The sequence below is a fragment of the Tursiops truncatus genome, chromosome 14 (assembly GCF_011762595.2).
Source record: "Tursiops truncatus isolate mTurTru1 chromosome 14, mTurTru1.mat.Y, whole genome shotgun sequence".
NCBI classification, from domain to species: domain Eukaryota; kingdom Metazoa; phylum Chordata; class Mammalia; order Artiodactyla; family Delphinidae; genus Tursiops; species Tursiops truncatus.
Window position 1 is genome coordinate 25,912,783 of NC_047047.1, and position 24,398 is coordinate 25,937,180.

General features: G+C 39.9%; 1 protein-coding gene and 1 pseudogene across 5 annotated transcripts in view; one reads left to right on the top strand and one right to left on the bottom strand.

Moving 5' to 3' along the window:
• The first annotated feature begins 4,068 nt into the window (after positions 1-4,068).
• The window catches only part of LOC109547086 (RNA/RNP complex-1-interacting phosphatase), a 34,072-nt gene continuing 13,742 nt past the window's right edge, over positions 4,069-24,398 (top strand). For 3 of the 5 annotated variants that reach the window (XM_073791234.1, XM_073791235.1, XM_073791236.1), the window contains exons 1-6: positions 4,069-4,297; positions 5,691-5,766; positions 6,730-6,861; positions 15,603-15,770; positions 16,716-16,839; positions 20,231-20,291. In XM_073791234.1, the coding sequence (XP_073647335.1) occupies positions 4,197-4,297; positions 5,691-5,766; positions 6,730-6,861; positions 15,603-15,770; positions 16,716-16,839; positions 20,231-20,291 (662 nt within the window). In that variant the 5' untranslated portion in view covers positions 4,069-4,196. The remainder of the gene's footprint in view (positions 4,298-5,690; positions 5,767-6,729; positions 6,862-15,602; positions 15,771-16,715; positions 16,840-20,230; positions 20,292-24,398) is intronic. The other 2 variants (XM_033838220.2, XM_033838222.2) reach the window with 1 other exon arrangement.
• Positions 23,246-23,923, bottom strand: LOC109549002 (RING finger protein 11-like; annotated as a pseudogene).

Below are 24,398 nucleotides of genomic sequence, written 5' to 3' on the forward strand. Positions count from 1 at the left end.
TTACAGTTGTTCTGAAAACATATCTGTCTAATTAGTGAACTTATAGCAACTTTTATGGAGAAAAAGTAGGGATTAAGAAGTTTTTCTTGTAACTTGGTTAAAGCGTAGGGTGAAGTTTGTTGCGTGTACCTTGTGGAGAATGTTGTGGTCCAAGGCTCTTCTCTTTCAGTTTCGTCTCCTTGACTCCTACCTTCCTTGGGCTGGGCTAGGCTGGGCCAGGTTGGACTTGTGACTTACATTTCTCTTCTGCTTTCTTTTTTTTTTTCCATTATGGGCATTGTTTCTAGGACAAGCGTTGATCTTGCATTCTTACCCTCATGGATGCTACTTTCTGTCAACTTCCAGCAGCAGGAGTCTTCTTTTCAGTGCTTGATGCTTCTCAAAACAGACTCTGCCCACTGGAAGCAAATACCAAAGAGCTAGAGACAGCTGTTTGCAACGCTTTCCTCTTCCAGCCTTTGGTTGCAATTCTTTTGCCCATAATTTGCTGCCTCTAGTTCCTTGGGCCACACAGGTATCCTGCCATCCAGCTCCTTTATATGTGAGAGACATTCTGAATACTGTCCCTTTTTCTTTGCACAGAAGTATATACAGTGTGGCAGTTACTGTAATCTCCACCCCCTTGCAAACAGCCACTCTAGAATCTTGGACCTCTAGGATTCTCTGTCTTGCATGCGTGGGTGCAAGGCCAAGCAAAATGAAGAGGAGAATAATTAGAGAAGGAAGCGGACGTTCATGGAGAACTGGGAGCAGATAAGGTGAAAGGGCACAGGAGAAAAGAGATTCATGTAGATTTTTTGGTTTCTGTGGGAAACAAGTTGACACACTTTGGCCTCATTTTGTATTACCAGAACAGACAGTCATAGATGTAAGTAGCTCGATAGTGCGGCAACTGCCATGAATTCTGTACACCAAAGGGAACAGTCTTACATATATTTCTCATTTTGTTTTCTCTCATAGTACCTTATTAATGGCATTCACTGGTATGTTTGTAGAATACAGATTTTTTAAAATGCTCTGGTTTTGTCTGCATGGTTATTTCCTTGTCATATTTTTAAGGACTCCAACATTGTAAGACATACTGCATGTTTTTCTCTTGACGATTGTTTATCTTGAAGCATCATGAACGAACTTGACCTGCTGGATTTTGTGGAGAAACTTGAAAAAGGGTCTGTGAAAAAGGCATTGCGGTGAGTCGCATTATGCACCCAAGCGTAAGGAGCAGACATCTGCCATCAGCCCAGCTTGGCCTGGGTTGCCTCTGTTTTAGTTCCCGTGGTTGGTGCTTTGCTCCCTAACCACTCTTGTGACTGTGGTGATGTGAGTAAGGGCTGAGTTGCTAATGATTTATATGTGAGGTAAGCTGGTTTGAGGGAGGAAATCTATGGATCTAGTCATTTTCCTTGGTGGTAAGCTTTCAGGGAGGGGTGCAAAGATTGATCTTTCTGGGGACTTTCCTAGTACCAGGAAGATATCCCATAGATGGGACCTCCAAAGACACACATTTAATTTTTAGGCCTGTTTTTCCTATTATGAGATATGAGTTTTTTCACTGATGGGGATGATGCTTATCTGAGAAGAAATTGTGAAAGGTGTTGTAGTATAGAGATGTGGCTTAAGCTTTTAAGTGTTTTTCAAGGTTTTTCCCCTAAGCTTCCTACTTCAGATGGCCTACTTACATGATACTAATATGTGATGTGAGGCTAACAACTTACTGAATACCTGCAAGCCAGATCAGTGTCTCTTTTCTCTGTATTTCCATGGAAATCAAGGGACCCATAGCTACTGCAGGTTAGGGTGGGTGGTGTGAGATTGGGGGAAGTGTAGTAAGACACATTTTGGTATCAGTAAAATGTTTACATATTAAAATATTCAGTCCCAACATTCAATTCTATTTAGGCAAACCCTTAGTTAGGCTTTTCCTGGTTCCGAGCCTATGTAACTTATTTTCTCTCCCTAGTTCCAGCCATTTAACTTTAGCTTGCAGGTTGAGCATCATTTTAACCTCTAAAGAATCTTACATATAGGAGGAAGAAACTAAAGAGCTCTATTTCAACACTTAGCAACATCAGGCCCTACCCTGACCTAAACCTTTATTCTTACAGTTAGGGTATTGTCTTGTCCCGTATACCCACTTCCTGCATTTTGAACCCATCAGGTTAACTGAGACATGTCTTTGTGTAACATCCCCAGTTCATCTATCCCTGAGGCTGTCCTTAATTCTTCCCATTGTCACATTGTGATTTAATTAAATACTGGAATCCCTCAAACCCTTACATGGTACCTGAGGCCCTATCAGATACTGGTAGATTTTGTTATTGTCAAATACTTAGCTCCCTGATTCCCCAAATATCCCTTGCTCCTATATTTTCCATCCCAGCCTACTACATACCCATTAAGGCATTGTTTTATTTCATGTTCGACCCACTCGCATCCAGAGGCCTACTCTTTGCTAGTTCTCATACTTTCTGGAAACCCTGTTATGGCCAGGTCTGGATTTTTTTGTGTTCCCACCCAAAGCCTGTATCTTTTAGCAGGACCAACATAGATTTTCTAGTTTCTGATAGATTTATGTCACAATTTGTACACTGTCATGTCTATAGATATTTGTATCATTTGTACATTTTGGCCATTACATGCCTATTGGATATTTTTCATAAATTGCAAAAGAATATTTTATGACTTAGCACCAAATTGAATGTGCCTAATTGTAAGTTTGTAAACTATGTTGTGTTAACTTGTATCTTTTTTTATCCAAATAGTAATTTACTACTCTTGTCCCATTTGTAATTACGTGGAAGTTTTCAGAATTGTAAATAAATGCTTGTGGATTGAAACCTGGTTAGACTATAACTGTCCCAGATATGTTAAAGCTAGTGGTCTTTTTACTCATTCATTCATTCAATAATTCTGACCTTCCTGACTCAGTTGACCCAGCTCAAATGGTTGTGAAGATTACTAACAGTGTATGTAAGTTACTTTCAGAAATTAGAAACTAAAACTAACAAAAAACAGTTGTTATTATAAATAACAATGGAACTTAGTATGCTATTATACCTTCAGACCTACTGTAGGACATGCTGTTCTTTGCCGTTCCACTTGTGGCAGGATTCATAGGTTTTCTAACAGGTACAGATCCCTATGCCTGATAATGTGAGGAAATGTTATACTTGAGCTCCACTCTTATCTCTCTCAGGCATTTTTTGGTATTGTCTAAAATGTAAATCCATACTGTCAACCTCCAGCATGATACCAGGCTCATAATAGAAACCCAATAAATGTTTCACTGTGAGTGGAGTATAAGTTGATAGAATTTTTTTTTTGTCACCAGTGAGTAACATTTTATTGTAATTATTTCTGAAGTGGGAAGAGAATTTTAAACATTGGAAAACCCTTTCGTAACTGTTATCTCAGTTGGTCCACCCTGATAGAATATTTTTGCAAGGTTGATTAGGCAGATTAGATTGATTAAAAATCTTTCAATTTTTTAAGTTCGCATCTCTTTCATTGCAGAAATTCTATGTCTAGAAATTCATATATAGCTGTATACATGTATAAAGATGTTCACATTGCAGCCTACCTGTAACAGAGGACAAAAACAAAAAACAAAACCCCAAACTGAAAACAACTAAAAGTCCATCAATATTGGACTGGTCATATAAATTATGTAATGTTATGCAGCTATTAAAGAGAATAGAATGGATGTATGCAAAAATTGACTGGGAAAATCACTATCCAAGACAGATTGTAGACTATGTATAGTATGCTGCTCTTATATAAAATACAGGATATCCGTTACGTACAAATACAGACAAGATACAAAAAGTGTGAATGTAAGCACTTAAATATCTGAAACAACCACACAAGAAACTGGGAGAGTTGGACAGCTTTCCATGTCCCCTATTATTGGAATTCGGAAGGGTTCACACAAGAACTAATGGACCTCTGCTACCACCCTCCGGCTAAAGCGGGAATTGCAGCCATCAGAATCCTCTTTACTAATCAAGCGCCTCAGTCGGCCGGCGTGATGACGTCATCTCGACGAGCGGTGGCGCATGCGCAGTAGAAAGAGGTCCGCGAGCTGCGTGAGGTAACGCCTAGGTGCCTGTGGTTCGTGGCCTTGTGCTGGCACCGGGGCCGCCGGGTTGGCGACTTTGGCACTCTTGGCGTTGGGTGGGCGGCATATTGGGGGTCACATGAGCCAGTGGCATCATGCCGGCGGGCGCTGGGGTCAGGGTCGCGGATATTCTGGACGTTCGTCGGCCAAGAAGAAGGGCGGAAACCACATCCCGGAAAGGTAATACGCCTTGGCCCCTGGGCGTTGCCGGTGGAGCTCAGAGCCCCTGGGCCTGGGCTTCGTCTCTTGTGCTGTCGCCTGTCACAGTGGCCCCCGCGCGCTGGCCCGTCCGCGCTGTGCTAGGGGGGGTACTGGTCGTCTCGCGGCTCAGTTCACAGTAGCTGAAAGGAACAGTGTGTGATGTTCTGATTTCTCCCCATCGTTTTAAAAGGGAGGCTCTGGCCATTGCTCCTCGGGTAAAATGCAGGGGGACTGCTTTTTAAGATGGGACTTTCAGTGTTGGGGACCCTCCTTAATTACCAGGATGGAATCCCCTTCAGTTCCTCAAGCTGTGTTGTTTAGGCACAGAAAATGTGAGTAATAGGAACTGGAACTAAGTTTGAGTGAAAAAACGCACCGGTACCGCCGAATTTTCCGTTGAAACAGTTGATTTGTTTTGTCTCTAGGAATTATAAAGGGCGTACTGTTGCTTCCTAACCGGTGTTACTTGAGAGATCTACCTCTGTACGTTCAAATGATTAATTTTGTTGCTCATGTGTGCAGTAAACCTTTTAATTCCCTAAGACCTTCCTTTCCTCCATCTCATACCCCATTAAGCCCGCTTCAGTTTATCTCCTGAATTTCTTTTGAATCTGTCAGCTCTTCCTCAACATCCTAATACTGAACTTGCCTGTCTGTTGCAAGGAGGTCCTAACTAGTGTCCATATATCTTCCAATCCATTCTTCATACAAGAAACCTTAAAAGCAAGTTGGAACATTGCTCATAAACATCGCTCAGAAACATTGTTTTGAGAAGAGAGAACAAACTGTTGGCCTTTAAGACTCTGCGTGGTCTAGAATCCTCTGCTTCTCTGGCCCCATCTTGTGCCACTTTTGCCCTCACTTTCAATGCTTCAGATACACTGAATTAACCTTAGTTCTAACTCATCTTACAGAAGTCAGTTCAGATATTATTTTTCACTGTGATTCCTAGCATTAAGGAATTTTATTATCAGGTTTTGTATGAGGACTAAAAATAAACTGTGAAGTGAAAAAATTGAGTTTAAACTATTTCAGTCAACACTCATGTATTAATGATACCTTAGTATCCAACATCGGGCTAGGTTTTATTAGTGATACAGAAGTTCTGGTTATCTCTGGTTTTAGATATCCCTTATTTGTTGAGACCTTTGCATTGTTTTGTTACCTTTTATCTGTTTTCAAGATGGGACAACAGGAACAAGGGAAGTATAGGTTATTACTAGGTGGGGTTGATAAGTGGAGCAGCAAAATGCAAAGCAGAAAGAACAGGGACCTACCCTAGAGGGATATGATTTCCATTTTCAAGGCGCATTCATCCTATGCAGGGAGACAGCCTAACATAAAATTTGCCTAACAAAAAATATATTAACAGGTGGAAAGACTATCTCCCAGTTGGACAGCGGATGCCTGGGACTCGTTTCATTGCTTTCAAAGTTCCTTTAAAAAAGGTAAGCAAAAGTTAATACCGTATGCTTCCAGAAATCTGAATTCACCATGTAGATCCCTAGCTCTCAACCCCGTCGTACTCCATTTTCCCTATTTTTTAGCGAATACTTTTTAATACCTCCTTTACTATCCAGAATGGAATTCATAGATAAATACAACCTACTTTTGTACTTAATTAAAAAAACAATGTAATGCCCTAACTATAAATAAAGAATAAAGTAATTTCTAAGAAAGTAATAGGTATCTCAGTATGTAAATGTTTGGGGATGACTATACTAGAAATAAAGAAATAGTCACTTACTTGTACCATGAATGCAGTAAACTATGGACTTTGATTGATAATGATGTTTCAGTGTTGGTTCATGAATACTAACAATTGAAGCACACTGATATGGAATGTTGATAATGGGGAAGGCTGTGTGGGATGAAGGAGAGCGGATATAAGTGGGAACTGTGTACTCTTTGCTCAGTTTTGCTGTGAATCTCAAACTGCTCTAAAACTAGTCTACTAATTTAACAAAAAGTGTGTGTTGCTGACACTTCAATAACCAAAGAGATCAATGGAACAGGGTACATGTATAAGCCAAATACATGAAAGAATATTTAGCAGTGCAAGCCATCCTTCCTATATGTAGATATTCAAGAAGTATTTATTTCTGGCACTCTGCTTGGAGCTGGCAGTACAGTGGTAGGCAAAATTGATGTGGTCCCTGCCTTCTGGGAGTTTACAGTCTGGTTAGGAGACCAACATGAAGTAAACAAACCTAGAAATAAATATATAGAAGTGAACTTATTTTTTTCCTTCTAATCTCTCTGGAAGAAAGGATTGTAATATCGCTTGTAAATTCCAGAGGAGGAGACATTACTTTTAATCTCATATGTTAGCATCACAGGGTTTGAATAAATGGATAATATAATAAAGGATTTTAAACACATGTTCTTTCTTATTTTATTCTTTCTGACAGAGTTTTGAAAAGAATCTTGCTCCAGAAGAATGTTTTTCCCCCTTGGATCTTTTTAACAAAATCCAAGAACAGAATGAAGAACTTGGGCTGATAATTGACTTAACATATACTCGCCGCTATTATAAGCCAGAGGTAAATGGAACCCGTAATTGAAAATGACCTTCTTTCTGATACTGTAATAATTGATAGTAATTCAGTAGTTATCATCTTATGCTAAGGTGAATCCTGGCCTTCTTTCATGGGTTCAAAAAGGGAAGCTAGTGGTTTCCTTAAATACACATTTGTAATTGCTGTTTCAAAATGAGATTAAAGATATGAATTGAACTGTAGTATTTGGCAGTAGGCTCTAGATATGCTTAAGAAATTCTATAAGCTTCCATGTTCTATATTTTGAAAATGAAGTAAACTTTCAGTAAAAATAGTAGTAGTCTAAAAGGAAAGAAAGGTATGTCCATTATGTCTTTAGCACTTATTTTAAGCAGTTGCCTGAGCACGTTTAAGCATCACGGTAAAAGACAATTGTTCTCTAAGTTTTATGCTTTCTTTTCCTAATACCTTCTGATATAGTACAGAACCCATATATTCTCTTGGCCCATGTAGGACATTCCAGTGCAAAAGAATTATCCTTCTTCTGACCTGTTCCATGGCCTTGGGAGACAGTAACACCTAATGTTTGTTAATATTTGTATCAGTTTGCCATTTAGAAAGTTCTTTCACATGCATTGACTTAGTTAATCTTCACAACAATCCTTTGCTGTTGAAGTGGAAGTAGTACTGATACCTCCTACTGAGTGCTTACTCTGCACTAAGCTCAGAGGATAGACAACTAGAATTACTAATTTTACAGACGATGAAACTGACTCTCGGAAAAGGAAGAATTGAAATTTCAACTCAGTTATTCCTCTTTATTTTTATTGTGGTAAAATATAGATAAATAGTATCTGTTTTAACCATTTATAAATATGCAGTTCAGTGGCATTAGTTACAGTCACAGTGTTGTGTAACCATCACCACTGTCTATAATCAAAACTTTTTCATCATCCTCAACAAAAACTGTAACCATCAAACAGTAACAACCCATTTTCCCTCCCACCAGCCCTTAGTAACCTCTATTCTATTTTCTGTCTCTATGAATTTGCCTATTCTAGGTACCTCGTGTAAGTGGAATCTACAGTATTTGTCCTTCTATGTCTGGCTTATTTCACTAAACCTAGTGTTTTCAAGGTTTATCCATGTTATGGCATGTAACAAAATGCCACTCCTTCTTTGGCTTAATAAATCCCACTATGTGTATATACCATAATTTCTTATTCATTGGTTGATTGACACTTGGTTGTTTTCCACCTTGTAGGTATTGTGAATCATGCTGCTATGATCATTGGTGTACAGATATTTGTTCAAATCCCTGCTTTCAGTTCTGTTAGATGTGCAGCGTAGGTAGTAGCAGAGTTGTTGGATCATACGGTAGCTCTACGCTTAACCTTTGAGAAAGTGCCAGACTGTTTTCTACAGTGTCGTCTTGTTTTTAAACAATTATCACAAATTTTAAGCATATACAAAAGTATAAAAATACTGTGAGTGTTCCTTGTATACCCATGAACTCATCCAGCTTTCTTATTTACCAACTGATGGCTGTCATGTTTTATCTATACCCCCACCTGTTTCACCCCATTCCATATTATCTTGAAGCAGCTCCGAGACAGCATGTAATTACACCTGTACGTTTTTGGTACGTGCATTTAAAATACAGGACTTCTATTCCTTAATATCATTTTTTAATATTAAATACCCAGGGAGTGCTCAAATTTGCAGTTGTCTCCTAAACGTCATAAAAAATTGTTTATAAGAATTTTGAATTAGATCCAAATAAGGTCCACACTTTGCCGTGGATGGTTAGGTCTCTGAAGTCTTGTTTAATCTATAGGTTCTCCTTCCATGTCTCTCTCACTTTTTTTTTCCTCCTTGAATTTTGTTTTTAAAGAAACCAGGTAATTTGTCCCATCTAGATGTCGATGATTACATTCCATGTGTTGGTAACATATTCTTCAGTCCCTTTATTTCCTGTAACTTGGTAGTTGGTCTGAATGAAGCTTGCATGTTTTGTTTTGGCAAGACAGTTTCATAGGTGATGATGTGTTCTTCCATGGAGACATATATAATTGTGTCTTTCTGTGGTATTAGCAGTCACTGATGATTCATACCTACATCCATTAATTCAGTTGAGGCTTCAAAGAATGGTGAATGCTGTTGTTCTTTTTTTCACTTATTAGCTGGGTATATTTGTACGAGGAGAAGATTCCCCTCATCAACTGTTTGGTTGCCCAGTTGTAGAGGCATGATTCTCTTCTTTTATTTAACAGGTTTCAAAATAATGAGTTGATTCACAAATATCCTCCAGTGGTGACCAGTTTTGTAAAACTTTATTTATTCCTATCACCGTGGACTCCGTTACAGTTATTATTCTAACTGAGGCCCTATCTTTGGCCAGTTGGAGCTTCTCAGTGACTCCTGAGTCCTTTTGAAATGACATCAGTTGTTTCTAGACTTTTTCAGTGCTCAGAGCTAGGAATTACGTATTTTTTTTTTTTTTTTTAACATCTTTATTGGAGTATAATTGCTTTACAATGGTATGTTAGTTTCAGCTTCACAACTAAATGAATCAGTTATATATATACATATGTTCCCATATCTCTTCCGGCTTGCGTCTCCCTCCCTCCCACCCTCCCTATCCCACCCCTCCAGGCGGTCACAAAGCACCGAGCTGATCTCTCTGTGCTATGCGGCTGCTTCCCACTAGCTATCTACCTTACGTTTGGTAGTGTATATATGTCCATGCCTCTTTATCGCTTTGTCACTGTTTACCCTTCCCCCTCCCCATAGCCTCAAGTCCATTCTCTAGTAAGTCTGTGTCTTTATTCCTGTTTCACCCCTAGGTTTTTCATGACATTTTTTTTTCTTAGATTCCATATATATGTGTTAGCATACGGTATTTGTCTCTCTCTTTCTGACTTACTTCACTCTGTATGACAGACTCTAGGTCTATCCACCTCATTACAAATAGCTCAATTTCGTCTCTTTTTATGGCTGAGTAATATTCCATTGTATATATGTGCCACATCTTCTTTATCCATTCATCCGATGATGGACACTTAGGTTGTTTCCATCTCTGGGCTATTGTAAATAGAGCTGCAATGAACATTTTGGTACATGACTCTTTTTGAATTATGGTTTTCTCAGGGTATATGCCCAGTAGTGGGATTGCTGGGTCATATGGTAGTTCTATTTGTAGCTTTTTAAGGAACCTCCATACTGTTCTCCACAGTGGCTGTATCAATTTACATTCCCACCAACAGTGTAAGAGGGTTCCCTTTTCTCCACACCCTCTCCAGCATTTATTGTTTATAGATTTTTTGATGATGGCCATTCTGACTGGTGTGAGATGATATCTCATTGTAGTTTTGATTTGCATTTCTCTCATGATTAGTGATGTTGAGCATTCTTTCATGTGTTTGTTGGCACTCTGTATATCTTCTTTGGAGAAATGTCTATGTAGGTCTTCTGCCCATTTTTGGATTGGGTTGTTTGTTTTTTTGTTATTAAGCTGCATGAGCTGCTTATAAATTTTGGAGATCAATCCTTTGTCAGTTGCTTCATTTGCAAATATTTTCTCCCATTCTGAGGGTTGTCTTTTGGTCTTCTTTATGGTTTCCTTTGCTGCGCAAAAGCTTTTAAGTTTCATTAGGTCCCATTTGTTTACTCTTGTTTTTATTTCTATTTCTCTAGGAGGTGGGTCAAAAAGGACCTTGCTGTGATTTATGTCATAGAGTGTTCTGCCTATGTTTTCCTCTAAGAGTTTGATAGTTTCTGGCCTTACATTTAGGTCTTTAATCCATTTTGAGCTTATTTTTGTGTATGGTGTTAGGGGGTGATCTAATTTCATACTTTTACATGTATCTGTCCAGTTTTCCCAGCACCACTTATTGAATAGGCTGTCCTTTCTCCACTGTACATTTCTGCCTCCTTTGTCAAAGATAAGGTGACCATATGTGCGTGGGTTTATCTCTGGGCTTTCTATCCTGTTCCATTGATCTATCTTTCTGTTTTTGTGCCAGTACCATACCGTCTTGATAACTGTAGCTTTGTAGTATAGTCTGAAGTCTGGGAGCCTGATTCCTCCAGTTCCTTCTTTCGTTCTCAAGATTGCTTTGGCTATTCGGGGTCTTTTGTGTTTCCATACAAATTGCAAAATTTTTTGTTCTAGTTCTGTGAAAAATGCCAGTGGTAGTTTGATAGGGATTGCATTGAATCTATAGATTGCTTTCGGTAGTAGAGTCATTTTCACAATGTTGATTCTTCCAATCCAAGAACATGGTATATCTCTCCATCTATTTGTGTCATCTTTAATTTCTTTCATCAGTGTCTTATAATTTTCTGCATACAGATCTTTTGTCTCCTTAGGTAGGTTTATTCCTAGATATTTTATTCTTTTTGTTGCAATGGTAAATGGGAGTGTTTTCTTGATTTCACTTTCAGATTTTTCATCATTAGTATATAGGAATGCCAGAGATTTCTGTGCATTAATTTTGTATCCTGCCACTTTACCAAATTCATTGATTAGCTCTAGTAGTTTTCTGGTAGCATCTTTAGGGTTCTCTATGTATAGGATCATGTCATCTGCAAACAGTGACAGCTTTACTTCTTCTTTTCTGATTTGGATTCCTTTTATTTCCTTTTCTTCTCTGATTGCTGTGGCTAAAACTTCCAAAACTATGTTGAATAAGAGTGGTGAGAGTGGGCAACCTTGTCTTGTTCCTGATCTTAGTGGAAATGCTTTCAGTTTTTCACCATTGAGGATGATGTTTGCTGTGGGCTTGTCATATATGGCCTTTATTATGTTGAGGAAAGTTCCCTCTATGCCTACTTTCTGCAGGGTTTTTATCATAAATGGGTGTTGAATTTTGTCAAAAGCTTTCTCTGCATCTATTGAGATGATCATATGGTTTTTCTCCTTCAGTTTGTTAATATGATGTATCACATTGATAGATTTGCGTATATTGAAGAATCCTTGCATTCCTGGAATAAACCCCACTTGATCATGGTGTATGATCCTTTTAATGTGCTGTTGGATTCTGTTTGCTAGTATTTTGTTGAGGATTTTTGCATCTATGTTCATCAGTGATATTGGCCTGTAGTTTTCTTTCTTTGTGACATCCTTGTCTGGTTTTGGTATCAAGGTGATGGTGGCCTCGTAGAAGGAGTTTGGGAGTGTTCCTCCCTCTGCTATATTTTGGAAGAGTTTGAGAAGGATAGGTGTTAGCTCTTCTCTAAATGTTCGATAGAATTCGCCTGTGAAGCCATCTGGTCCTGGGCTTTTGTTTGTTGGAAGATTTTTAATCACAGTTTCAATTTCAGTGCTTGTGATTGGTCTGTTCATATTTTCTATTTCTTCCTGATTCAGTCTTGGCAGGTTGTGCATTTCTAAGAATTTGTCCATTTCTTCCAGATTGTCCATTTTATTGGCATAGAGTTGCTTGTAGTAATCTCTCATGATCTCTTTTATTTCTGCAGTGTCAGTTGTTACCTCTCCTTTTTCATTTCTAATTCTATTGATTTGAGTCTTCTCCCTTTTTTTCTTGATGAGTCTGGCTAGTGGTTTATCTATTTTGTTTATCTTCTCAAAGAACCAGCTTTTAGTTTTATTGATCTTTGCTATTGTTTCCTTCATTTCTTTTTCATTTATTTCTGATCTGATTTTTATGATTTCTTTCCTTCTGCTAGCTTTGGGGTTTTTTTGTTCTTCTTTCTCTAATTGCTTGAGGTGCAAGGTTAGGTTGTTTATTCGAGATGTTTCCTGCTTCTTAAGGTGGGCTTGTATTGCTATAAACTTCCCCCTTAGAACTGCTTTTGCTGCATCCCACAGATTTTGGGTCGTTGTGTCTCCATTGTCATTTGTCTCTAGGTATTTTTTGATTTCCTCTTTGATTTCTTCAGTGATCACTTCATTATTAAGTAGTGTATTGTTTAGCCTCCATGTGTTTGTATTTTTTACAGATCTTTTCCTGTAATTGATATCTAGTCTCATGGCGTTGTGGTCAGAAAAGATACTTGATACAATTTCAATTTTCTTAAATTTACCAAGGCTTGATTTGTGACCCAAGATATGATCTATCCTGGAGAATGTTCCATGAGCACTTGAGAAAAATGTGTATTCTGTTGTTTTTGGATGGAATGTCCTATAAATATCAATTAACTCCATCTCGTTTAATGTATCATTTAAAGCTTGTGTTTCCTTATTTATTTTCATTTTGGATGATCTGTCCATTGGTGAAAGTGGGGTGTTAAAGTCCCCTACTATGAATGTGTTACTGTCGATTTCCCCTTTTATGGTTGACAGTATTTGCCTTATGTATTGAGGTGCACCTATGTTGGGTGCATAAATATTTACAATTGTTATATCTTCCTCTTGGATCGATCCCTTGATCATTATGTAGTGTCCTTCTTTGTCTCTTCTAATAGTCTTTGTTTTAAAGTCTATTTTGTCTGATATGAGAATTGCTACTCCAGCTTTCTTTTGGTTTCCATTTGCATGAAATACCTTTTTCCATCTCCTTACTTTCAGTCTGTATGTGTCTCTAGGTCTGAAGTGGGTCTCTTGTAGACAGCAAATATATGGGTCTTGTTTTTGTATCCATTCAGCCAATCTGTGTCTTTTGGTGGGAGCATTTAGTCCATTTACATTTAAGGTAATTATCGATATGTGTGTTCCTATTCCCATTTTCTTAATTGTTTTGGGTTCATTATTGTAGGTCCTTTCCTTCTTTTGTGTTTCTTGCCTAGAGAAGTTCCTTTAGCAGTTGTTGTAGAGCTGGTTTGGTGGTGCTGAACTCTCTCAGCTTTTGCTTGTCTGTAAAGCTTTTAATTTCTCCATCAAATCTGAATGAGATCCTTGCTGGGTAGAGTAATCTTGGTTGCAGGTTTTTCTCCTTCAACACTTTCAATATGTCCTGCCACTCCCTTCTGGCTTGCAGAGTTTCTGCTGAAAGATCAGCTGTTAACCTTATGGGGATTCCCTTGTGTGTTATTTGTTGTTTTTCCCTTGCTGCTTTTAATATGTTTTCTTTGTATTTAATTTTTGACAGTTTGATTAATATGTGTCTTGGCGTATTTCTCCTTGGATTTATCCTGTATGGGACTCTCTGTGCTTCCTGGACTTGATTAACTATTTCCTTTCCCATATTAGGGAAGTTTTCAACTATAATCTCTTCAAATATTTTCTCAGTCCCTTTCTTTTTCTCTTCTTCTTCTGGAACCCCTATAATTCGAATGTTGGTGCGTTTAATGTTGTCCCAGAGGTCTCTGAGACTGTCCTCAGTTCTTTTCATTCTTTTTTCTTTATTCTGCTCTGCAGTAGTTATTTCCACTATTTTATCTTCCAGGTCACTTATCCGTTCTTCTGCCTCAGTTATTCTGCTATTGATCCCCTCTAGAGTACTTTTAATTTCATTTATTGTGTTGTTCATCGTTGCTTGTTTCATCTTTAGTTCTTCTAGGTCCTTGTTAACTGATTCTTGCAATTTGTCCATTCTATTGTCCATTCTATCTCCAAGATTTCGGATCAACCTTACTATCATTATTCTGAATTCTTTTTCAGATAGACTGCCTATTTCCTCTTCATTTGTTAGGTCTGGTGGGTTTTTATCTTGCTCCTTCATCTGCTGTGTGTTTTTCTGTCTTTTCATTTTGCTTATCTTACTGTGTTTGGGGTCTCCTTTTTTTTTTTTTGCAGGCTGAAGGTTCGTAGTTCCTGTTGTTTTTTGTGTCTGTCCCCAGTGGCTAAGGTTGGTTCAGTGGGTTGTGTAGGCTTCCTGGTGGAGGGTACTAGTGCCTGTGTTCTGGTGTATGAGGCTGGATCTTGTCTTTCTGGTGGGCAGGTCCACGTCTGGTGTTGTGTTTTGGGGTGTCTGTAGACTTATTATGATTTTGGGCAGCCTCTCTGCTAATGGGTGGGGTTGTGTTCCTGTCTTGCTAGTTGTTTGGCATAGGATGTCCAGCACTGTAGCTTGCTGGTCGTTGAGTGAAGGTGGGTGCTGGCCTTGAGATGGAGATCTCTCGGAGATTTTTGCTGTTTGATATTATGTGCAGCTGGGAGGCCTCTTGTTGACCAGTGTCCTGAAGTTGGCTCTCCCACCTCAGAGGCACAGCACTGAGTCCTGGCTGCAGCACCAAGAGCCTTTCATCCACAGGGCTTCTTAATTTGGGATGATTCGTTGTCTATTCAGGTATTCCACAGATGCAGGGTATATATCAAGTTGATTGTAGAGCTTTAATCCGCTGCTTCTGAGGCTGCTGGGAGAGATTTCCCTTTCTCTTCTTTGTTCTCACAGTTCCCAGGGGCTCAGCTTTGGATTTGGCCCCGCCTGTGCGTGTAGGTCGCTGGAGGGCGTCTGTTCTTTGCTCAGACAGGACGGGGTTAAAGGAGCCGCTGATTCGGAGGCTCTGGCTCACCCAGGCCGGGGGGTAGGGAGGGTCACGGAGTGCGGGGCGGGCCTGCAGCGGCAGAGGCCGGCGTGACGCTGCAGCCTGAGGCGCGCCGTGCGCTCTCCCGGGGGAGCCGTCCCTGGATCCCGGGACCCTGGCAGTGGCGGGCTGCACAGGCTCCCCGTAAGGGCGTGTGGCTAGTGACCTGTGTTCGCACACAGGCCTCCTGGCGGCGGCAGCAGCGGCCTTAGCGTCCCATGTCCGTCTCTGGGCTCCGCACTCTTAGCTGCGGCTCGCGCCCGTCCCTGGAGCTCTCTCAAGCAGCGTTCTTAATCCCCTCTCCTCGTGCACCAGGAAACAAAGAGGGCCGTAAAAGTCTCTTGCCTCTTCGGCAGGTCCAGACCCCTCCCCGGACTCTCTCCCGGCCAGCCGCAGCGCACCAACGCCCTGCAGGCTGTGTTCACGCCGCCAACCCCAGTCCTCTCCAGGCGCTCCGACAAAGCCGGAGCCTCAGCTCCCAGTCCCGCCCGCCCCGGCGGGCGAGCAGACAAGCCTCTCGGCTGGTGAGTGCCGGTCGGCCCGATCCTCTGCGCTGGAATCTGTCCGCTTTGCCCTCCGCACCCCTGTTGCTGTGCTCTCCTCCGCGGCTTCCAAGCTCCCCCACTCCGCCTCCCGAAGTCTCCACCCGCGAAGGGGCTTCCTAGTGTGTGGACACTTTTCCTCCTTCACAGCTCTCTTCCGCTGGTGCAGGACCCGTTCCTATCCTTTTGTCTCTGTTTAGTTTTTTCTTTTGCCCTAACCAGGTACGTGGGGGGTTCCTTGCCTTTTGGGAGGTCTGAGGTCTTCTGCCAGCGTTCAGTAGGTGCTCCGTAGGAGTTGTTCCACGCGTAGATGTATTTCTGGTGTATCTGTGGAGAGGAAGGTGATCTCCGCGTCTTACTCTTCCGCCATCTTCCCGGAAGTCTCGTATGTTTGTTTTTAATATAAAATATATCATAGGTTCATAGTGCTACTTTCCATTTATTTTCAGAACTACAGAATTTTCACTTATCCTTTTCTGTCTTCTATTGATAGTCTACTTTCTCCCACCCCAAGAATACCAGTTCTCAACAATGCCTGAAATTTGCTCTGTTTCTTAATTCGAATCCAAGTTCTTCTGACTGTATTCTACTACTCTACTTAAATCACAGCCGCTTTATGCCCTTGAAATGTAAGATAGAACATAAATGTAGGTAGAACTGTTTATATCATTTTGAGTTACATGTACATTCATTCACATAGATTTGCTTTTCCTTTTGCATGCCTGGTAACTGTCTGTTCTGCAGTTTTAATGAAAACCAAGTGATAATTACTGGTTAAAGCAGCTTTGGAAAAAATGGCTCTTATCAGAATGACTGACATACTAAGTTTAATGTACTCTCCTGGTTTATATTCTGCCTTCTCTAATTAATTTTTTATTCTTTCCCTACAAAGGAAATAATACATATTTTCATGGTTTTGCCTTATAGGACTTACCAGAAACTGTTCCTTATTTAAAAATTTGTACAATTGGGCATCAGGTGCCAGATGATGACACTATTTTTAAATTCCAGTGTGCTGTTAATGGGTTTTTGAAGGAAAATAAAGATAATGGTGAGTTGCTGTTTTGTTTTTTTTTTTCCTTTACCTGAACTTTGGTATGCATTTTGAGTGGGGTTGGGGATTTTTAACATTTTTAATAGTTCTGACATTAGTGTCAAGTTGTGTTTGGTAACATTAAGGTGGAAATGTCAGATGGTGCTAATAGAGTACGGTGTTTTTCCTGTTTATGGTCACAATTTAGTTTGGAAAGTGATTTTTGTGAGAAATATCAACTGAACTAGCTTACTTATCTGTTTTTTAAAACTTTGAATGGAAAAATACATTAAAAAAATGTTCTTTTGTCCTATTTATTGGTTGAGAGGTGGAAGAAAAGGTTAAGACTCTCAGGTTCTTAGCGTATATAAAAAAGAAAACCAAAAGCGAAGTTTTGGAGTGAGACAGATCCCTAGAAGCAAAACAAAAGAGAGTGGACCAGAAGAGGGGCTTCCTCATCATATATGTGTTTAAGATATTTTTGCCGCTTTTACACTTCGGGTGCAAGTGAGGAAGAACACTACCACCTCTTATTCTTATCTTTAGACAGGAAGAACTTAAAAGGCTGGTGTTTTCTTGTTTCTGCTTTAAGATCTACTCTGTTGATAGTAGATCTTAATAGCGTGTGAATTTTAAGGATCCACTTGCCTTTTTCTAGCATCTAACTATCAGAAGGAACGTGGTGTTTGCCATGTTTTAAGACTGAGGAATCTTCTGTCTTTGGAACACCACTGACGCCCATGTGAAAGTGTTCATTTTGTCCTCTTTCTAAATTTAGCCTGAGGAGTGTGCACTTTATTAAATAAATATAACAGACAGTAAATATTCCGTGTATATATAAAATGATGCACATATATACATAAAACAGGGAGTAGGGGAGAAGGAATAGAGATGGAGGTGGGAAGATAGGGGATAGGAGGTGAGAGAGGAGGGCGAGACTGGAATTTCAAGATAAATTTTCATTCTGTAACCTGGTTGCTTAATGCAGGTACTAGCTCTTAAATATCTTCAGCCCTATTCACAGATCTTTCCTATACTTTAGCTTTAAAACTTGAGAGGCTTGGTCTTGCCTGTGATAACCAGGGTGTCTAGAAAGGAGGCAAATTATCTGATTTGTGTAAACTGTAGTCACAGAAATGTTACCTCTTAAGATGTTAGGGCGCAGCTGCTGGCCTACTCCCTTCCTCCAGCCTCCTTTGTGTGTGTTCTGTCTGCTCCGCGTCGGCTAGAAGATCCTTACAAGTGCATGAGAACACGTTTGTAAACCTTGATTGTTCACGTGTTATACCAAGTGTAGTCCATTGCATATGCTGACTCCTCTGTGGGTCTTCTGCATGCAGTGGGCCAACTTCGCCATGCTGTCTGCCATTGCAGTCTCAGGACCTTAGTTATGATCCATTGGTGACTTTCCTCTGCTGTAAGGCCCTCCCACAGGTGCCAGGCTCACTGATAATGAGGAGGAGACTATACTATGCACTCCCTAGAATTGGTAGAGACTCAGAAAATAAATTGTTTCAGTGAACACCGAGAGCCTCATAGGTTTGTTGTTAGGGCACGGGGATACAGAGGTGAGTAGAAGTCTTTGTTCAGTAGCAACTTACAGTTATCTAGGAAGATAAACATGTAGTGAGTATAAGTGGGTTAATTATAATAGAAGAATCAAGTGCAGCAGCAATATAGAGGAGAAATTGAGGAAGGCCTGACTGAGGAGACAGCGTTTGAGCTGGGCTTGGGGGAAGAGGATTTTGCCGGAATGAGGAAAGGACAGCCCAGGTATTGGGGACAGGTACAGAAGGCACAGGGCTTGAACTTGTGCTCTGGAGGGGCAGCCTCTGGTGTGACTAGAGGGTAGTGTGAAAGGGCAAAGAAGTCATACATTGATTTTCAGCAAATATTTGTATAACACCTTCTAAGTTGAAGGAACTGTTCTAGGAAGTAGGAACAGAACAAAGTTCTTGCCCTTACGTACTTTCCATTCTAGTGGGGGAGAGAGATAAATAAATAAGTAAGTACATGGAGTGTCAAGTGGCGGTAAATGCTTTGGAGAATAACAAAAGAAGATGAAGAGGTGAGGGAATGTGGTAGGTGATCAGGGAAGTCCCCTCTATTAAGATGTCGATTGAGCAGAGCCTTGAAGTGAGAAACAAGCCATTGGCTATCTGGGAGAGTGGAGATGGGGTGGGAGGGTGTGTTCTGGGAGAGTGGAGATGGGGTGGGAGGGTGTGTTCTGGGAGAGTGGAGATGGGGTGGGAGGGTGTGTTCTGAAGCAGAAGGAATAGTAGGTGCAAAGTCCCTGAGGCACGACTGTGCTTGGCATGTTTGAGGAATAGTAAGGAAGCCAGTGTGGCTGGACAGGGGAAAGTGAGTGAGGGCAGGGCAGTAGAGAATGAGATCAGGGGAGACTGGCGGGGCAAAGGAGGGAGGTGGATGATGTAGGTCCTTGTAAGTCATAGTTTGAACTTATAATTCAGTTGGAGAGACACACTGATATTTGTTTATAAATAGTGCTCAATGCTATGCTAAAAACTTGGGCTTTATTCTGTGCTAAGTGAAGATTTTTAAGCAACAGAGCAATCCAGCCAAGTTTATATTTTAGAAAGATAACATCTTCCATGTGGAGGATCAGTTGAAATAAAAGAGATTGCTAGAATTGCAGGGCGGTAGTAATCCAGGCAGGAGATGACAAATGCCAGACACCACCTAGTCACAGACATACCTTTTGCAGAGATCAGCTATGTGTTGTTGTTTTTTATTTACTTTCTCTTATAATTTTTTTTAAGTGCTGGACCACGAAACACTGTGGCGTAGTTGGAAAAATCTGAGACTCGATTCTAGTCTTTTTTTCTGTTGGCCTGCTGTGCAGCTTGGGCTTACGTCTCAAGCCTTACTTTTTCATTGTGAAATAAGAATGGTGCTACTTAACCAAGGTCTCCACAGGCACATAGACCCGTGGCGTGTGAGGAGCAGTGAATGAGAGAAGGAATGGAAGTGCTTTGGGACCCCAAGAGCCCTTCAGAAACCGTTTGTACTTTTTAATATTGAGCATTAAAAGTGAAGGCATTCCATTTGTTTCACTCAGAAACAAATTCTCTTCTTCTGATAGCCTGTTTTTTTTTTTCCACCCCCTTTTTCTATAGTCAAATCAGTTCCTGATGGGCATTCTCCAGTCCACACTATTGCATCTGATTGGAGGCTATGCAAAATTTCCCAGAGACAATGAATTTTGACTTTATAGTAGTTAATTCTTCATAGTACATTCCTTCAAAAACACTCCTTTCTTCAGAGTTTTTCCTTTTCAGGATAGTGGTAGTGTTGTGGTAATTAATAAATGCTACTCTTCAGAAAATTGTATAACTTTTTTGTAGTGTATCTACTTCGCTTACTTAATTCCATATTCCCTGTTTTATAGACAGACTTATTGGTGTCCACTGTACCCATGGTTTAAACAGGACTGGCTACCTCATCTGCAGGTGAGTTGCAACCCCAAGAGGCAGACCATGTTTAAATTGTTCTGTTTGCAATAGTAATGTAAGCTAATGTAAGCTGAATGCAAAAAATGCAGTCAGAAGGGCTTCCCTGGTGGCGCAGTGGTTGAGAGTCCACCTGCTGATGCAGGGGACGCGGGTTCGTGCCCCAGTCTGGGAAGATCCCTACATGCCGCGGAGCGGCTGGGCCCGTGAGCCATGGCCGCTGAGCCTGCGCGTCTGGAGCCTGTGCTCTGCAACGGGAGAGGCCACAACAGTGAAAGGCCTGCGTACTGCAAAAAAAAAAAAAAAAAAAAAATGCAGTCAGAGAAATGTATGAAGTTTAAGGCAGTTTTGCCCCCTACTCAGAGGTTACCACCAATAATAATTTAGCACATATTTTTTCAGACGTAAAAAATGCAGATATAAGCATATACAATGGTCCCTTGGTATCTGCAGGGGATTGGTTTTAGGGCTCCCCATAGATACCAAAATCCTCGGATGCTCAAGTCCTGTATGTAAAATGGTGTAGTATAGTCGGCCTCCCATATCTGCAGGATATGGAATGGTTGGATATACAGAACTGACAGTACATGTGATTTAATGGTATAGTATTTAGACATTCTGGTTTATAATTTAATATATGGTGGACATCTTCCTATGAAAATATTTGGAGACCTCATTCTTATTTATTTATTAATATGTTTTTCCCCAAATTTGCTTTATGTAGTTGGATATAAATTAATGAAGAAAAACTTAAGCAAGATACATGTAACAATTTAATAGAACCTGATACTCTAATTCTTTCAATTTTTCTCAAACTCATCATGGGGCTTGTAAGAAAATTAACCAACATGGATACTACTACAGTTGAATGTCAAATCTTTAAGTGCTTATGACATACTAAATCCTTCTATAATGCACTTATGAAGAACCCTTCAAGAGACTTGTGTTTTGTATGTAGAAAAGTGTTAAGAGTCAAATATTCAACTCAGTATAAAATAATAAGAAACACTTCTGATTTGTTAGGTTGAGATTGCTTCTCCTTTTACTAATGAATGATTTTTTTAGCTATAATATCACTGAGCTGAACAAATATGTCACCTTTGAGTACATAAGGAAAAATAAACACATGCTAAATGGGTAAAACATTACAACTACATCTTTAGTAGCCCATCTGTACTTCTAACACTTCAGAAGCTTAGAGATTCAGAGTGTTCTTACATTAATTGCAAGAAAAGTATAAAGGAGAAATTCCTTCTTTTTTGAGATCACAACTGTGAAGTCATGATTATACAAATTCTGCATTTGTGTGCAAAACATGAAACACATTTATCTTAATTCTCCCTGCTTACAATTGTCAGTCAACTAGCAGGACTTTCCTTCCAAGAAACAGACAGATGTGTTTTATATAACTTCAGTAACCTCAGCACTACAATAAGAAGACATGCAGTATCCTTTTGCTGTGGTTGAAGACAACAGGGAAGGAGGTCACAGGAAAGAATAAATCAAAATTGTTACAACTGAGAAACGTTTGTCAGTTTAACCATGGTGCCACTTTCATTTTTACATAAGCATGTTGGCATAACTCAAGCTCAATAAATCAGAATTCTTAATATTTAAAATTTACCTTAACTTTTAATTATCACCATGTTAACAACCAAAATAATCAGATGAAACACATAAGGAAGGGTAATGTTAAACCCCACTTTACTAGAGTTAGTTTCTGGACACATTAACTCATTTTTTTATAGAAGAGGGACAATGAATCTCAGTTTGCTTACAAGCTAGGAGATCACTCTGCATTTCTTAACTGCAAACAAATATAGCACTTGTAACAGGTTATAAATAAACTGGTTTTCAAGCACAGAGCCAGCCCCAACAGTAATAGTACACTATTTAAAAAGACCTAAGGCAATGAATTCCATTTCCAATGGAAAAAATGAATCATATGGTCTTGGACAAACAATTCTGATGGTTTACTTAACAGTCACTTAGTAGTTCTTCCTTGCTCATAGAACTTTATGATTTTTTAGAGGAGTGAAGCATTCAGCTTTAGTGGATAAATCCTTGTTAGCCTAAGACAGTCATTATTATATGCCTCTTTGCCATGAATTGTCTTATCAGTCTGTTTTGGCAAATGAGTAATTAGGGGAAGGCTGTTACTGTGCTTATGAGAATGATATTTTTCTCTGAAGAAAGATAAATATGCATTAGGAAAATGACCATTTGGACTCTTTTTCTGCTTCCTCCTTGTTTTGTGAGAATATGATACTTGGTTTTACCGCAGCCATCTTGTGACCATGAGATGATTATATGCCAATAACGACAAATGGTAGATTAGAAAGAACCAGCAAAGACAGAAAACAGCAACATCAATAGTAACAACAATCACAGCAAAAGAACAATGGGACCTTAACTTGTGGAGTTCCTATAAAATAAAAAATAAATGCTCTATGTTTATTCTAAAAAAAAAAGAACTGTGCAAACAAGCTTAAAACTACTTTTTTTGTGCCAATGTTATAAAATGTAGCTTTTAATAAAACCTTGACCCAAATGCCAGCAACTTCAGAAAAGAATTTGGGTAGGGGGAAGAAGAAAGTTATCTCACTTAGGAAAAACAACCACTATCTGTATCCTAATCTTCGACACAATTTAAACATATATAGCTGCTGTAACACTTTATACAATTCCTATGTACTAGAGCAATAATAAGATCTAAATACAATTATATTTTTAAACACTGGGTGAAGGCTTTACATAAAAATAGCATCCTACTTTTCCCCATAAATTTCTAAAATATCACGTACTTTTCCCCAACATCTGCAGCCGTTTAGGAATTTTTAGGAAACTTTCATGCATTATCTTAATTCCTAATCCCTGGATCTTTGGGCTCAACGAGAAAAGATCAAAACCACCAAAAATGATGGTTCACTTGAAGTCAGGTGAGAGACACTGGCTCAGTTAGTCTCGTAGGACAAAAGCAGTGCTGCATCAACTGTCTCCATGCAGGAGGGGCCCGTGAAGGATCTCGTCAGCCAGTCATCTGTACAGCCCAGGTGATCTGCATACACAGCAGAAATCAAATTGGGTTGTCATAAACAAAGTCCATCACACAGATCACACACTCCCGGATCTTTTTTCTAATATTTATTTTATTTTATTTTATTTATTTATTTGGTTGCACCGGGTCTTAGTTGCAGGCAGTGGGCTCCTTAGTTGTGGCATGCAAACTCTTAGTTGCGGCATGCGTGTGGGATCTAGTTCCATGACCAGGGAACGAACCCGGGCCCCCTGCATTGGGAGTGCGGGGTCTTTAGCCAGTGCACCACCAGGGAACTAGAGAGAGGCTTTTTTTCTGATCCATTTCTTCCAGGGTCATAAACTCCTTTAGGCTGATGCTGTATGAGGCCTATTCTTTCCTATTTTGTTCCTCTCAGCTGAGTTGCTAGGCGAGTCTGGCTAGGTGTTGGATGATAGACCAAAACTGGAACTTGATCCAGATACGACAGCAGCGGCTCCTGATCCAGCTCGGTCCCCTTGCCGAAGCTAGCCCAGTCGGACTGAGACTTGTGAGGCAGGGAGATGTCATCCAAAGTGGGGGACTTAAGGCATTTCCTCATCTTCCGGGGCTTGAGTGTGTGATCTGTGTGCTGTTTTGACAGTCTTCCAACCTCATTCTTTTTTAAAATAATTAATTAATTAATTTATTTATTATTTTTATTTATTTTTGACTTTTAAAAATTTATTTTTTATACAGCAGGTTCTTATTAGTTATCTGTTTTATACATATTAGTGTATATATGTCAATCCCAATCTCCCAGTTCATCTCACCACCACCGACCCCCGCCCTGCCTCGCTTTCCCACCTTGGTGTCTATACGTTTGTTCTGTACATCTGTGTCTCTATTTCTGCCTTGCAAACCGGTTCATCTGTGCCATTTTTCTAGATTCCACATATAGGCATTAATATACAATATTTGTTTTTCTCTTTCTGACTTAGTTCACTCTGTATGACAGTCTCTAGGTCCGTCCACGGACCTTTGTCCTTTCATCTGTCGATGGGCATTTAGGTTGCTTCCATGACCTAGCTATTGTGAATAGTGCTGCATTG